The sequence below is a fragment of the Procambarus clarkii genome, chromosome 23 (genome assembly GCF_040958095.1).
Source record: "Procambarus clarkii isolate CNS0578487 chromosome 23, FALCON_Pclarkii_2.0, whole genome shotgun sequence".
NCBI classification, from domain to species: domain Eukaryota; kingdom Metazoa; phylum Arthropoda; class Malacostraca; order Decapoda; family Cambaridae; genus Procambarus; species Procambarus clarkii.
The window spans coordinates 15,998,611-16,014,643 of NC_091172.1; the positions used below are offsets into that span (position 1 = coordinate 15,998,611).

General features: G+C 40.7%; 1 protein-coding gene across 1 annotated transcript; it reads left to right on the plus strand.

Moving 5' to 3' along the window:
* On the plus strand, positions 1 to 15,247 carry LOC123764040 (sarcosine dehydrogenase, mitochondrial). The gene is given in 17 exon segments (XM_045751512.2): positions 1 to 122; positions 3,852 to 3,983; positions 5,197 to 5,347; positions 5,812 to 5,975; positions 7,008 to 7,155; positions 7,374 to 7,411; positions 7,413 to 7,563; positions 8,888 to 9,093; positions 10,494 to 10,656; positions 11,133 to 11,173; positions 11,175 to 11,420; positions 11,816 to 12,010; positions 12,164 to 12,364; positions 12,607 to 12,819; positions 12,821 to 12,935; positions 13,993 to 14,060; positions 14,062 to 15,247. Coding segments are annotated over 16 exon segments (2,715 nt in total). The 5' UTR covers positions 1 to 122; positions 3,852 to 3,866; the 3' UTR covers positions 14,560 to 15,247.
* Positions 15,248 to 16,033: the final 786 nt, after the last annotated feature.

The window sequence follows — 16,033 nt, forward strand, 5'->3', positions numbered from 1 at the left end:
GTAGTCTCCCCGTCACTGTTCAGAGGACGGGAAGCTACAGCTGCAGCACGTGATCGACTCACTCGACTGTCAGTCGGTGCTTGGAGCTCATGGGGTGAACGTGTGGCTCTCGCACCGTCGATGTACTTGGCATATTTTTGTTAAATGTGATCATTTTTGCAAGGAATAGTCTATTAAATATTTATTTGTGACGTTGGTGGACGATGCCAACATTGATATCGTCTGTTTGCGGGTTATCAAAATCGATTATATAACTTAACATCACATTGCGCAGCGATTGGTAGAAACTACAGTGCATGTGTGGATTTTGACTTATAATATCATTTAACTTCTATAGTGACTTGAGTACAAAATGAAAGCAAAACTTGTGTATAGGCAAGTTACTCTGAAACCATGCAACACAATTTTGAAAAAACACGTGTGACAGGTGTACGAACCCAGGTGTTTGCTGGTTAGCAGCTCGTTAACATCTGTAACAGGTGTGTCATGTGGTGGGGAGCTCACGTGTGGTCGAGTCCGTGATGTAACTCAAGCTTGCCCCGAGACATGCCAAGCCTCGTGAGATTATTTAGTTCCAGAGCAGTGTTCTCTGAATACAATGAGGCGTGTGGGCCGGCTGCTTGGTCGTCTTACTCACCTTGTACTCACCTAGTTGAGTACAGTGACCTAGTGTACACTGTTAAGTACAGTTAAGTTGTGACCTTGAACCTGTACATATAGCTGCGACGACCTTGTAAGTACGTTTATATATAACGTGTAGGTTGACGTCCCTAATATTGTTCAACAGTTTAACGAATATGTTAATAGGTCAACTTAGCAACTGATGTAAGTTCACCATAGTTCTTGGGAGTATCATAGGCACATTGTTAATACAAAATAGTTATTATTAATGGTTTTAATACTCGTAGCCCATGAACATAAACCAGCTTACAACGTAAAAAACACAGGTGGAAAACTAAGGTCCCAAATGAGCCATAGGGAGGTAAGAATGAACTTTTTCAGTGTCAGGGTAGTTAACGGATGGAATGCATTAGGCAGTGATGTGGTGGATTCTGACTCCCTACAGTTTCAAATGTAGATATGATAGTCCAGTAGGCTCAGGAATCTGTACATCAGTTGATTGACAATCGAGAGACGGGACCAAAGAGCCATTAAAGCTCAACCTCCGCAAGCACAAATAGGCGAGTACAAATATGTGAGTTCGTGGCAGAGAATAGGTGCCGGTACCCGTCCCTTATCTTCCTCACGTTTTTAATGTGTTTAAATATAAATGGTGATATTCAGCGCAAATATCGAATAAATACTAAAAATCGACCGGTTAAATTTATTTTCCAGCAAATTTTATCTTGACAGGACCACCATCAGTAATGCACTCGTCGTTCTGCGTGATGGATTCCGAATCATGTGCTTGCAAATTATATGTAGATCTGTATGTGATTTTTATTTAAAATGTTATAAATATTTATTTACAACTTGTTAGTGTTGATTTAGAGGCTACGGCTGCACAGGAGCCGTATACACGTCACCTAATTGGGTCCCAGGTCAGTTGATAAAATCTAAGTTTTCCGACCTGACCTTAATTGGGCGTCGAGCTTGGCGACGGCTCTATCACCAAGAGTCCGGTGATGGGTGACTCCATCACCGAGCTTGAGGTGATGGGATTCGGTGGATCCGTGTGGGTCCGGAAAAAAACCCGAAAAGGTTTGTTCTTTTTCGGGATATTGGCTTTAGTTTTGATTTCCTTTCCGGTGTTCCATTCTTCTGCGGAAAACCACATTGCCTTGCAGTCGGCTACGCCCCCCCCCCCCCTCCTATAGGCGAGCGATGGACTCCAACCACGTACAGAGGACCAAATGGAAGTCTAACTATCGATACCTAGTGACTCACACGACATTAGCGTCAGGCATCCTGCGACCTCTCCGGCGGAGCGAGACGCCTATCGTGACCACACACACTTAACCGGTTCCAAACACCTCACGATCAAGCCGGTCGCCGGACCTCCGTTCTTCGTCCAAGATTTAACCGGAAATAAATAAAATCGATTAACTTTAAAGAGCCAAGGGAATATGCACACCAGGCATTATATAAACCCAGACTCGTGGAGTAATGCTTGCCGGCAGTCCGCACAAAAATCGTGACACGTTGCCCAGCGGCCCCGAGGCAGAGCAAAAATCTAAACTAATAACCCAACACTGAAATAATATCAGCTAAGTAATTTACAAAGATAAAAATTAGTCGTGTTCTTACTGAGCACTGAATGCACACACTTTGATAATGTATTTTAACAAATGTGGGTTCAGTGTCCAAGCCCTTTGAGTGAAAATATTTTACAAAGAAAGCCTGAAGTTTGATGCATTAATGTGAATTTGGGAATCTAGTTCCGGAACTTTTTTTTCAAGTTTTAGTTTAGTTCATTTATTATGCACCCCATACCCATCTTGTGGGCGGTAGTGGAAAGGATTACAGAGGCACATAATGGGCTCAGGAACTGAACCCCACAATTCATTTAGCTAAGCAAGTTACAATCTTGATGAGCTAGTTACAAAATTCAATATAAGTTGTCACATCAACATTGGGTTCGAGATCGACCTCAAGTACAGGTTCTAAATTAAGCAACTGACATATGTGGAGAGCTAGTGTCACAATTGATATGTTTGTCCTGCACACCGCCCCCCATCCAGTGGGCAGCGGTGGATAGGTTACAATCACTAAGTTACTACCTACAGTTAGCAAACTGGGGATATTTGGCTAAAATTTCTGGTAGCAGATCATTTTGAATGAAATATTGACACATCGCTGGAACATTGGTTATAGAATTGTCTCTAAATTCACGTATCTTTTCGCACTCCATCACATAGTGACGGAAGGTGTGCGAATAGTTTTGTTGACACAGTTTACATTTGGTCAGGTCTACATCAGCAGATAATGAGAATTCCCAGAGATACTTGTAACCGAGCAGTAGTAACATCTAGAAGTCTGCTGATTTTATTGATGATCCATAGATGTGTGGCTCCTCTTGCATGATAGTATGATGATAGATGGGATTACTGGTGTCAATTTCACTTTGCCTCAGATCTACAAGATCTTGTTGAAGTTCTCGGTGTACTGCTGCTCTCAGATTGCTCATTGGTAATCCAAGGTTACACTCAACGGCTCCTTTAAAGGCAGATTCTTTGGCTAACTTATCAGCTCTATCATGCATTCGGAGGCCAACATGAGATGGAGACCACATGAAATGGACTCTGTTACCATCCTTAATAATTTTGTTGTATTTGTGTCTAGCTTCGGACACGAGCATGTTAGTTATGTCTTAAAGAGTTAAGAGCACTAAGTGTTGCTTGTTTCTGTTTTACTTTGGCGGAGTATGAATGTTTATGACTAGTATGGGTCGTTTCAGTAAGATTTTGCCCCATGTGTTTAACAACTACTTCTGCTCTGTTGAATCTAAGTTGAAATCTTATTGGGTTTGTAACTCTGCACTGTGTTAGATAATGTTCCAGTGGTCTGTCGGGCATTTCTCCACAGTGCGTTCCGGAACTAATTGTCTGACTTTGACTGTCTTAGCCCACTGGCTGGGTATGATGCCCATAATTCACTAACAAGCTGTGTACTTTGGTATGCACGGTTAATTCTGTAACTTACCTATACGACTTTTTTGGTCTTGGTTCCAGAGACGGTTAACCCACCGCTGTTCTTTTGTAACCCACTATCGCCCACAGGCTTCGTATAGGGTGCTTAATAAATGACTAACGTGAATGCTGCATGTCCAAGGCCCCCCCCCCCAAAAAAAAAAAAGTTAGCTAAACCTGTTAGACACTGTAGCTGAGCAATAATTATGTATTACCTTACAGTAAAAACTAGAGAGGATGGCGACGCCCGTAAGACACTGGAGGAAACTGCTGGCGCCATTGAGCAGTTCAAGGATCGGTGTCCAGGCGGCTAGCACCGGTATGGAAGGCGTCCCATACCAAACCACTATGAAGGTCAGCGGCTATATAGACTCGGGCCACCTAAAGTGGTGAATGCTATTAAACTAGTGAATGTTAAAAATCACATGACAGAGTTTATATGGTTACTACATCCGGCTGCGTCCAGGTATATCTCCTCCTCTCTCAACTTCCCTCCCCACTTCTCCCTCTCCTTTTTCCCATCTTCTCTTCCCCCCATCCCTGATTTTATTTCAGACCATAAAAATCGCAAGGAAGCCCTTAAGATGACAATATTTTAAAACCATGGTACTGGGAGCCGGTCGGCCGAGCGGACAGCACGCTGGACTTGTGATCCTGTGGTCCCGGGTTCGATCTCGGGCGCCGGCGAGAAATAATGGGCAGAGTTTCTTTCACCCTATGCCCCTGTTACCTAGCAGTAAAATAGGTACCTGGGTGTTAGTCAGCTATCACGGGCTGCTTCCTGGGGGTGGAGGCCTGGTCGAGGAACTTCACTGTTTCCACTGTTTCGAACTTCATGATGTCGTGCCAAACCCCTTGGACTGGACGGTAGAGCGACGGTCTCGTTTCATACAGGTCGACGTTCAATCCCTGACCGTCCAAGTGGTTGGATATCATTTCTTTTCTCCGTCCTATCCCAAACCCTTATCCTCATATCCCTTACAAGTGCTATATAATCGTAATGACTGTTCTTTCTCCCGGTAATTACCTTACCTTTATGATAATCACATAGGGGGCATTGGGTCAATGCCAATATTTCTAAATGTGGCTCTGGAGTCGACCCTGACTGGTCTATGATACTCCCATACCCCACATGCTTCATGTGTAGGTATGGGAGTGGTTGGTATACCCCAGTTGGGCGAGGCTGCCCCACCTGTCTGGCCTCCATCCTCAGTGGACAGACATTTTTTTGTATATAGATATAGGTAGATATACCTATAGGTTTGCAAACAAACTAGATGCACATATGTTAATACTTTTTTATTTAAGTGTTCATATAGAAGATTGATATTTAGTTAGGCTAATTAGTTAAACTGTCGTTGCAGATAAATAATATAATTTAGAACAAAGATGTAATAGTCAAAGGTGCATCTTATTTCACCATGTCTAATGTCGCAAGTTTATGAAATTTGTTAGTTAAAAAACCATTTTGTGTGTGTAAAGAACAAAACGTTGCATTAGCTTGCATCGTGTCTGTGGGACCAGAGAATACAAGTGTTTACATTATAACCTTGTGCTGTGTTTGCAGGAGCAGAAGGTTGCTACGCCGACGGCCGTACCAGCTGAGGTGGAGGTGGTGGTGGTCGGTGGGGGATCCCTAGGCTGCAGCACCCTCTACCACCTGGCTAAGTTAGGCATCACCAACACAGTTCTTCTAGAGTCCCACCAATTAACTGCAGGTATTCACTACTGACGTTGCTATGGCAAAGGTAACATAAATGTCTCAAAACTATAATTTAATTAGTGTCGTATGCCGCAAATTAAATTTGATCGTCCTTCTTTATTGGTATTCTGACGTTAAGGAAGATTAGAGCAATATGTACTCATTGTTCTGTTAAACGTACGGAATGACATGTCTTATTGCATGAGTTAAATTGTTAGTGACAACTTTTTCATCTCGGTTTTCTAATAGTGTGAACACATTATTTAGTAAGTTGTAACTTGAGTTTAGAAATACGAAGTCATAATTCCTAAAGTGAGGCATTAGACGCAATCAATAAATACAATATTACATTCTTTCAGGATGTATAATTCTTTAGCGGTATGAGAAGTGGTCTAAAGACACATTAGCCCTAGTCAAGGTGATAGTCAGTTTTCAAATCTTAAGCCTAATTGTAAATACAAACCAAAACTGATCTCCCAGGAACGACGTGGCACACAGCAGGCCTACTGTGGCGCCTGAGGCCTAGTGATACAGAGATCCAGCTCATCAACACCACACGAGAGATGCTTCTTAGACTGGAGAAGGAGACCGGTGTCAACCCTGGCTGGATCAACAATGGCGGTCTTTTTATCGCCTCGACGAAAGTATGTGTATTCACCGAGTTATGCTTGCGGGGGTTGAGCTCTGCTCTTTCGGCCCGCCTCTCAACTGTCAATCATTAGACGTTTTGTAACATCTGAGGCAACTGTTACTAACTACTAATTTTTTTCCTCACATACACCCAGGAAGCAATCCGTAACAGCTGTCTTAACTCTCAGGTACGTATTTATTGCTAGGTAACAGGGGCATCAGGGTGAAAGAAACTCTGCCCATCATTTTCCGACGGCGGCCGGGATCGAACCCGGATCCTGGAATTAAGAGTCCCAAGCACAGTCCATTCAGTCAGGGCCCCTGTGAGCCGTGGCTGACACACGCACACTTACGTACGTGTGTGTGTACTCACCTATGTGTGCCTGCAGGATCGAGCATTGACTCTTGGATCCCGCCTTTCTAGCCATCAGTTGTTTACAGCAATGACTCCTGTCCCATTTCCCTATCATACCTAATTTTAAAATTATGAATAGAGTTTGCTTCCACAACCTGCTCCTTAAGTGCATTCCATTTTTCCACTACTCTCACGCTAAAAGAAAACTTCCTAACATCTCTGTGACTCATCTGAGTTTCCAGCTTCCATCCATGCCCCCCCCCTCATTCTGTTAATATTACATGTGAACATCTACGTTTTCATCTATTTCCACTGTGTCAATTCCCCCTGAGTATTTTATACGTTCCTATCATATTCCAACTCTCCCTTCTCTTTTCTAGTGTCGTAAGGTTCAGTTCCTTCAGGCGCTCTTCAGATCCCATCTCTCAGTAACTCCTCGTTGCAAACTTCTGGACTTTTTTTTGTCTATACACTCGGAAGAAAGGAAGCGAAAACTAAGAGTGTTGCAAAGCTTATTTTTGTTTATATTACCGTAAAGAAAACACACACTTGTGCTTGGACTGCCATACTCTGTTTAGCTATATAATTATGGAGCTAATTTGGTCATGTCTAAACACTGGTAAATAGAGTAAAATCAGAATTTTTATATATAACAAAGATATTTGCAGTCTGTACGTCATTATATTTTTAGGAACGACTGAACGAATACAAGCGACTAATGACTCTTGGAAGAGTCCATGACATTGAGAGCTACGTGCTAGACCCAGCAGAGACCAAGAAACTCTACCCACTCTTGAACGTTAACGACCTTACTGGCACTCTTTACTGTCCTGGTGATGGTAAGGAGAGAATTAAAGTACTTAGTAATGTGTTAAAGGTGTATACATGTAGATAACGCTGCCTATGCGCTATTGTCAGTCTTTTTATAATTGTGAGAGAGAGCTAGTTATAATTTTGCATTTCGTAAAGGGATTGGGTGTTGATGGGAACTCTAATTATAGAACACTTGCTAATACATTACTGCCAGTTGTTGGACTTGACCCTGGTTGTCCCACAGGCACGATGGATCCTGCAGGCTTGTGTACAGCACTCACTCCGGTGGGCGACGCAGGCGGGGGCTCTGGTGGTGGAACACTGCCCTGTCACTGACATTCGCACCTCGGAGACCATCTTGGGGGGCCGCGAGGTGAGCGAGGTGCACACGCCATGCGGAGTCATCAAGACCAGTGCAGTTGTCAATGCTACAGGTACCTACATCTCGTAGCCGCCTCCTGAGCTTTCAGCAAGATATGCAGATTAAAGTAGGACTGTCTTTTATTAGGCAACGTAACAAATGCAATTAATTGCCTGTACTTAGCTAATTATATACTTTTATATGCATATTTTGGGATACTGTAATTTTGTATACTTAATAAACATAGAGCATATGAGCCGAGTATAGGGGTATCTCATCTAATAGGTTTAACATTTGTTCACCGTAACCTCAATACTTTGTCGAATAATGTCAAAATGGCAAGTAGACTGCCAACAATTTAATTAAAAAAAAAACTAAGTGCAAGATATGAAGCCTAAGAGAAGGATGCATCTTGAATTCTTATTTATACTCAGTCAGGTGTCGAACTAATTTATTTATTTAAAACATGGTTCATTGGGTTGAAAGGACGGACATTGGGGGTTTGCGTTCTTGCAAAGTTCTTATTCTTGCACTGTTGCAAGGCCACTAACACGCATAGCGTTTCGGGCAGGTCCTTAAGCTAAACAATAAAGGTAACAGAATTTGAGTTAAAATATAATGAATACAAATTGGTAGAATATATTATATTGATGAAGTTTAATGTCTTAAGTACTAAATTGGGCGAGTCTGGTAGCACAAGGTGTGAAACTGTGAGGATGGTATTAGGTACTTTTTGGTTTTACTTTTGAATAAAGTATAGGTTGGACAATTTTTTAATTCATTAGGGAACGAGTTCCACATACTGGGTCTTTTTATTTGCATGGAGTGATTGTACAGATTTAATATGACTAGGAGAATCAGAGATATTTATTTCTAGTGTGGTGCACATAGGTTACATTACATCTATCAAGGAAGGGTTTCAGATCAGGAATGGCATTTAGGAATAGAGTTTTATACATGTAAATAGCCCAAGAAAATGTGTGGAGTTGTGTATGTTCAGCATGTTTAGTTTGTTATAGTTCTGATAGATTTTTGCTGGGTGATGGGCTTGAGGTAATTTGCAGCGGTTAAACCCTATGTACAGATACCGTGTTAGGAATAGATTGGAGATTAGAAGTGTAAGAAGAACAAAGTAAGGAACATAGGATTTTAGTGAGTATACTAACATTTTTGAGTTTTGGCAGTGTTGTATGTGGGTGCTAAAGTCTAGTCTTTATGTAGAGGCATTGCCATTTTAAATGCTAATGTGTGTCGATCCATCCTAGGCTACACTTGTACTTGAACGGAACGTCGTTACTTGTCTCTATGCTCATACTAAAAGGATCTCATTGTTGTCTGTTTATATCCATACTCTAACGTAAACTATTTGTGTTGTAGTGCGTGTGTATTTACTTCAGGTTGCTGGGCAAATGATATAACAGGCATGGTAGGCGTGGAGGTGCCGCTTGCACCCATGAAACATGCATATGTGGTAACTGAGAAGATCCCAGGAATTGAGAATATGCCCAATGTACGAGACCACGACACTTCTGTCTATTTGAGACTTCAGGGTGATGCTCTGTCCGTGGGAGGCTACGAAGGGAATCCCATCTTTCTTGACAGGGTGAGAAATGTCAGTGTATGTTAGTAGCGAACACAATTTTGATGCCTTGCTTTCGATGGTAATTTTTCTTTAATGGGTTGCATTGTGTTTTATACAAATTGAAACGACGGACCATTAAATCCAAACTAGGTGAAATTGAAATAGAAATTAAATAAATTTATTGAGGTATAAATATACAAGGGATGAGGTAGCTCAAGCTATTCTCAGCCCGTTCAAAACAACGTGTTCATAGATAATATATATACATACACAACAAACAGTAAGCACATTACCGAACATTGAGTGATAAACACACAACCAAACGAGGTTGTTTGTGGAAAACATATGGAGTTACACTGTAAAGAGTAAATTTGAGGGGGGGAAGTAATTGTCAATTCTGTGTTTAAGTGTCTTCTAAATTTTACACTGAAATATATAATTTAGTAAACTTGTCCCACATGCTTACTATTCGATTAAAGAAAACAGTTTGCATCGTTGAAGTAAAAACATTATGCATAGTTCTGCCACCTCGACACACCTGATGATGTAGACTGATGACGAATTTCATGTATTGTACTGATTTGGTTAGTGTGTAGGTGAAGTGATTATATGCAAGTTGAGTAAATAAATAAAATTTATTATTTTTATATATTGAAATTTCTCTAGCAAAATGACGATTGCATAAATCTGTTGTCACTAGTTCAAACACAAATTGAATTTAGGACACGTAAATTTATTTATTTATTTATTTATTTATTTATTTATTTATATATATACAAGAAGGTACATTGGGTTTGTGAGAATACATTGGATAGTACAGTATTTACACTCTTGTAAAGCCACTAGTACGCGCAGCGTTTCGGGCAGGTCCTTAATCTAACAGATAATTTTAAGTAGATAATTTCTATCAGAATTGATAAATGATAAAGATACATTGCAAGAGAAAAATGAGATGAGAGAGCTTAGTAAGTATATTAAAGCACATTGTTATATTAAAGCTCTGATTGATTACATTGACAGCTTGATTAGTAATTTAAACAAGATTAATAGACACCATACAGCAGATTGACAGCACATATAAGACAGCAATGATCACAATGGTAAAGATGTTCAGATTGGGTACATAAAGATTGGGAGACTGGGTAGCAAAAGATACAGATAAACAAGATTTATAAACACCATACAGCGGATTGGCAGCACATATAAGAAGACAGCAATGATCACAATGGTAAAGATGTTCAAATCTTTTTTGTTTTTTGTCTTTTTGATTTTTTGTCTTTTTTGATCAAATCTTTAAATATTTTTATAGCATGTTAAATTAAAGCTGTTATCATTATAAACCTTATATATTGCCTATTATATACTAACAATGTGCTTGATATGTGTACCCAGAAAGAAGTATAACGTTTGTGTGTCGACAGCTGGACAAGGACTTTGCTTTTGGACTATACGAGCTGGACTGGGACACGTTCAGCGCCCACATCGACGGGGCGGTGAACCGCGTGCCTGTGCTGGAGACTATAGGCATAAAGTCTACCGTGTGTGGACCCGAGTCCTTCACCCCTGATCACAAGCCAGTCATGGGTCAGTTCTCTCTGAAATAGTTCTAGAAACGTGGCAAGAAAAATCTCAACAGGGAGTCTGAACTATAACCATCCCTCTAATCTGATATATATATTAATTAACACGTATTTACATATATATATATATATATATATATATATATATATATATATATATATATATATATATATATATATATATATATATATATAATATAATATTCTGCTATTTTTATCATAATTTGCTTTCATCTTGCCTTCATAAATTCACGTTTCTTCTCTAATACTGATAAATGGTACTAATGCACTAAACATATTTTTTATACAAACACAATTTGTATATACTGTAAATTTCTAGTAAAAAATAATTAAATGCTGTTTTGGACTGCAGGATTAATATTTATTATACTTGATGGCAGTGTAATTGTTGCTATACTGTGTCGGTGTATAATCTAAGTGTAAGAAAGTTACTCATATCTTCGTCCTTCACTACCACAGGAGAGGACATCAACGTCCGAGGTTTCTACCACTGCTGTGGTTTTCAACAGCAGTGGTATGATGTTGGGTGGTGGTTGTGGTGACCAGATGGCCAAATGGGTGGCCCATGGCCGCCCAGATCTTGATATGTTTGGTTACGACATTCGTAGGTTTCACCCCGCTCTCAACGCCAACAAGGCCTGGGTGCTGGCTCGCTCGCACGAGTCGTATGCCAAGAACTATAGTATAGTGTTCCCTCATGATGAACCCCTGGCTGGTCGCGGGCAGAGGCGCTCTCCTCTCCATCAGGTGTGTGGCGCATGTATGTATGATATACACTTCATACCCATCCTGTGAGCGGTAGTGTATAAGGTTAGAGGCACATTAGGGGACTCAGGAACTGAACCCCCAAATCTTAAAAGATTAAGATACTTAAGATGAATAAGTTTATTAGGTTTAATAGTGGTTCTTCATGCATTTGTTTTCGTAAATTGTTGGCATCACATGGATTTGGTCCACACTTTTTATCCTGTTTTTTTTTTTTAGTTTGACGAAGATTCAACAGTACATAATAGTCAGTTACGTTAGCAACTGATTGTTCTGTTTGAGAACGACTAACAGAGGAAACCTACTAAATAACGATTATATTCTCTACATGAGCACGATGGAACAGTTTGTAATAAGTAACGTTTGTTCCCCACCAGGTGTTGGAGAGTAAGGGGTGTGTGTTCCAGGAGCGTCATGGCTGGGAGAGACCTGGATGGTTCAGCACCCGGCCAGCACCTCCACAGACATATGACTGGTATGGTGCCTATGATACTCCCCTAAATACTGACGACTGTTATAAGAATCTGCTTGTGGCAGATTATTCCTTTGACTTTCCATCACACCATCACACAGTAAGTGGACCCATATCTTCCGCTTTATGGCATAGCTTTCATCTCTTTTTAGAGACGTGTGTGTGTTTCATACATGTATATAACTGTTATTCGGTTACTGTACTGAACATCCCTGTAATTATAGATTTACAAAGATAACTGAATTTGTAACAGATACAGAGAGAATGTTTGACATGCCGCGAGAAAGCTGCCATATTTGATATGTCCTACTTTGGAAAGTTCTACATAACGGGTCGTGATGCCCAAAAGGCTGCCGACTGGATCTTCTCAGCGGATGTATCTAGACCGCCCGGCACTACAGTGTATACCTGCATGTTGAACCATAAGGGCGGCGTTGAAGCGGACCTCACTGTGGTGAGTAGTGAAGGGATCCATACAACGTGGTGTTTGTGATGTTCCGGGATGTTCACATGTAGTTTGAGAGCAGATTTACACTATTTTAAGAAAATCTGAAAGAATATGGATTAATTTTGTGATTTCACTCAAATAGGTGTACAGATCGTCTCCATAAATAAGTTTGTCTGTTTCACGGTATATAATAGAACTATTTATATGTATAAAAATGTGTGTTTATCCCATTGTTGTGTATCACACAGAGCATATGCGAAGGAGGCCAAGGGTCAGCCTGTGACCCCGCCTTCACAGGTAAAGGGTTCTATCTGGCTGCTGGTGGAGCAGCGGCCCTCCAAAACTTGGCCCATGTTTTAAAGGAAGTAAGAATCAATGACTGGGATGTGCAGGTGCTGGACCACACGGAGGATATGGCCATGTTGTCGGTGCAAGGGCCCCTTAGTAGAGCTATTCTGCAGCAAGCTAACTGATGAAGACCTCAGCAATGAAGCATTTCCCTTCTCAACTCACAAAGTCATCAATATTGCTGGACACAAGGCTCGCGCCCTCAGACTTTCCTTTGTTGGAGAAATGGGTAATTAATGTGCTTTACGTCATGTTAACTCTTTAATATAGCTAAAGAGTTGTTTCATCTGGTTTCTTCCTTTTGTTCAGTGCGTGCTTGCACGATTGACTAGTGGACAGCTAGCTATGGTTTTTATCTTTGGCTTTGAATGCCAAGATGTTTTTATAACTTGAAAAACTGTTTTATCTAAAGCATGATTGATAGATCTTTTGAGATTGCAATACTGAATATAATCAAGACCAGATGGATTATATTATAGTTTACCACATTTCGTATAGAGGATTTCTTTGTTAGCATAACATACGTGGATAGTAGAATGTACAAATGTACAGTACTAGCATTGGGTATCAATTTAATAATAATTAATAGTAATAATAAATAATAGTTTGCAAGAAGGTACAATGGGTTTGTGAGATTACACAAGAATGGTAATTTTTACATTGTTGCAAAGCCACTAACATGCAGTAGCATTTCGGGCAGGTCCTTAATCGTGATCCTTAATTCATAAGTCCTTGATCATAAAATCCTTAAATTTAATCATGAGATTACTATATTTTATTCCATTCATTTTTATTAAGTCTTATGTAACACAACAATGATGTGCTACCCTATTATATATGAGGGATTACAGAGTGTAGATCAAAGGCTAGCAGAGTTCATCTAATATCTTCATCTCACAGGTGTTTAGTCGTACAGGAAGTCAGGAAAGAGCATGAAATGCGAGTCTAATTTTGCACTAACAAACTCTGGGTAGAAGAATATCTTCCAATATTCGTGAGTGTATGGAGTAGAGCTCAAAGCATCTAAGTACTTCAGTAAAAGTTGTGTGCAACACTTTACTGCACGGCAAAAACACTCGCAAACTTTTTGCGCAGAATACAATTAATAATAATAATATTTAATATGAACGTAGTAAAGGCTTGATACCTGATGCACCTTTTGTCTTCGAAATGTAACCAAAAATATTAGAATTACAAGATTTTCCTGTTGTAAAGGCTCTTCTATAGTTTTGTTGTTCGTGACCCTGCAAATTATTGTATTGCTCATAAGTGTCTTTCTGCAACAGGTTGGGAACTGCATGTCCCCAAATCGTCAGCGCTTGCAGTGTACGAGGCTGTGACGGCCGTCGGGGCACCGACTGGGTCTTGCTGATGCAGGGTATCGAGCTATTGACTCGTTGTCCTGCGAGAAAGGTTACCGCCATTGGCATGCTGACGCCCGGCCAGATGATACACCCCTTGAAGCTGGTCTTGCTTTTACCTGCAAACTCAAGACCGACATTAAATTCTTGGGTCGTGAGGCATTGGAAATGCAGAAGAGCAAGGGTATCGCCAAGAAACTTGTAACCTTTACACTGAATGACCCTCAACGACCTCTCTGGGGCCTAGAGGGCATTTGGCGTGACGGAGAACCTGTGGGTTACATTCGAAGAGCAGAGTATGCATTTGCTTTAGGTCGTGCCATTGCTTATGGGTATGTACGAAGCCCTAGTGGAGGGAAGGTGACAAATGACTTTCTAAAAACTGGAGACTGGCAGTTGGAATCCATGGGCGAGCGACTTGATGCTACAGTCCACATTCGTCCACCATTTGATCCCAATAATCTTAGAGTCAAAGGCATTTATGAAGAATAATTTTTTACAAATTAGTGTTGTAACAATGTGCATATACACAAACACCTGTATTTTAATATAAGGTTTTACGAAAAAGTACAGTATGATGTGTGATCCTTTGCAGGAACAGAGATCATTGGCGGAGGAGGGGGGGGGGGGGGTGTAATGGGAGAGGGAGTAAAGTATTGTGGATGGTTGGGTTTGCATAAACACGAAACTGTTTATAAAAACACGATTTAATTACAGTTTCCTCAAATGCAAAACAGCGGAAGAATTAGATTGAATTTGTTCTCTGAATGTTTTATGAATCTCGGTCATAAATTCTTTGAATTGATGACCGAGAATCACGAGCTGTTAGCAACAATGTGCAATCCCATGGCACAATATCAAAGTAACTTAGATTCAGTATTGATTCAACGTTACTCTTGGATATTCTGCTCACTGGGTCGTGCCATAATCTATTTGGGAATCCTTTCAATTGAGAAAATAATGTGTGTTTTTCAATGTTGTTAAATCTGCTTTTAAATTTAGTTTCACATCTTGTCAAATATATTATTTAAATCATCTTTAAAAAGAGTTCTCATTAAATTTGTGTGCCAAACATATTTAATTTTAAATACCATAATTTTTGGTAGGTAATTTTTGCATAGAAAATGGACCTACTGCGAGCAAAATAAACTCTTTACAATAATAAATCCTCTAAAAACTATATATTTTCTTTCATTCACTTTTCATTCCCCTTGGCAGCTACCCCCCCCCCCCCCTTCGGGTCTTGTCCCATACTTCTTGGGGGGGCAGATAGGCGCACTCTCCTTGCTTTACATTCCTCTCTCGTCCTGTCTAAGCTCGATTATGGTTGCCCTGCTTACTCGTCTGCTTCTCCTTCTACTCTTCGCCGTCTTGATGCTTTGCACCATACTGGGTTGCGCCTTAGTTCTGGTGCCTTTCGTTCGACTCCCGTCCTTAGTTTGTATGTTGACACTGGCTTCCTGTCTCTCCAAGACCGCCGTGATCGCTACTGTCTTCGCTATCTTGCGTGGTCCTTACAACATCCTTCCTCTCGCCTCTGTCGTGCTTTAACTTTTACCCCTCCTACGGTTCCTGTTCCTCTTCACCACCTCCCTCTTTCTGTCTGGTTATCTCGCCTACAGGACTCTTTCCGTTCATATTTCTAATGTTTCTCCTCGTGTTGTTCCTTCTTTGCCCCCGTGGAGAGTCCCTCTTCCGCAGTTTTGTACATCCTTGACCCGTATCACTAAAGCTTTTACCCCTCCTACGGTTCTAAAACGCCTTTTCCTTGAGCACTTTTCTTCTCACTCCCGCTCCGTTTCTGTCTTCACCAATGGATCTAAGTCTGCGGACGGTGTTGGCTACTCTGTTGTTTTTCCTGATCGCACTTATATGTGTTACTTACCTCCGGAGACTAGCATCTTTACAGCAGAGCTTTATGCTATTCTCTATGCTCTTCGTCTCCTGCTTTCTCGTTGTCAGTCTT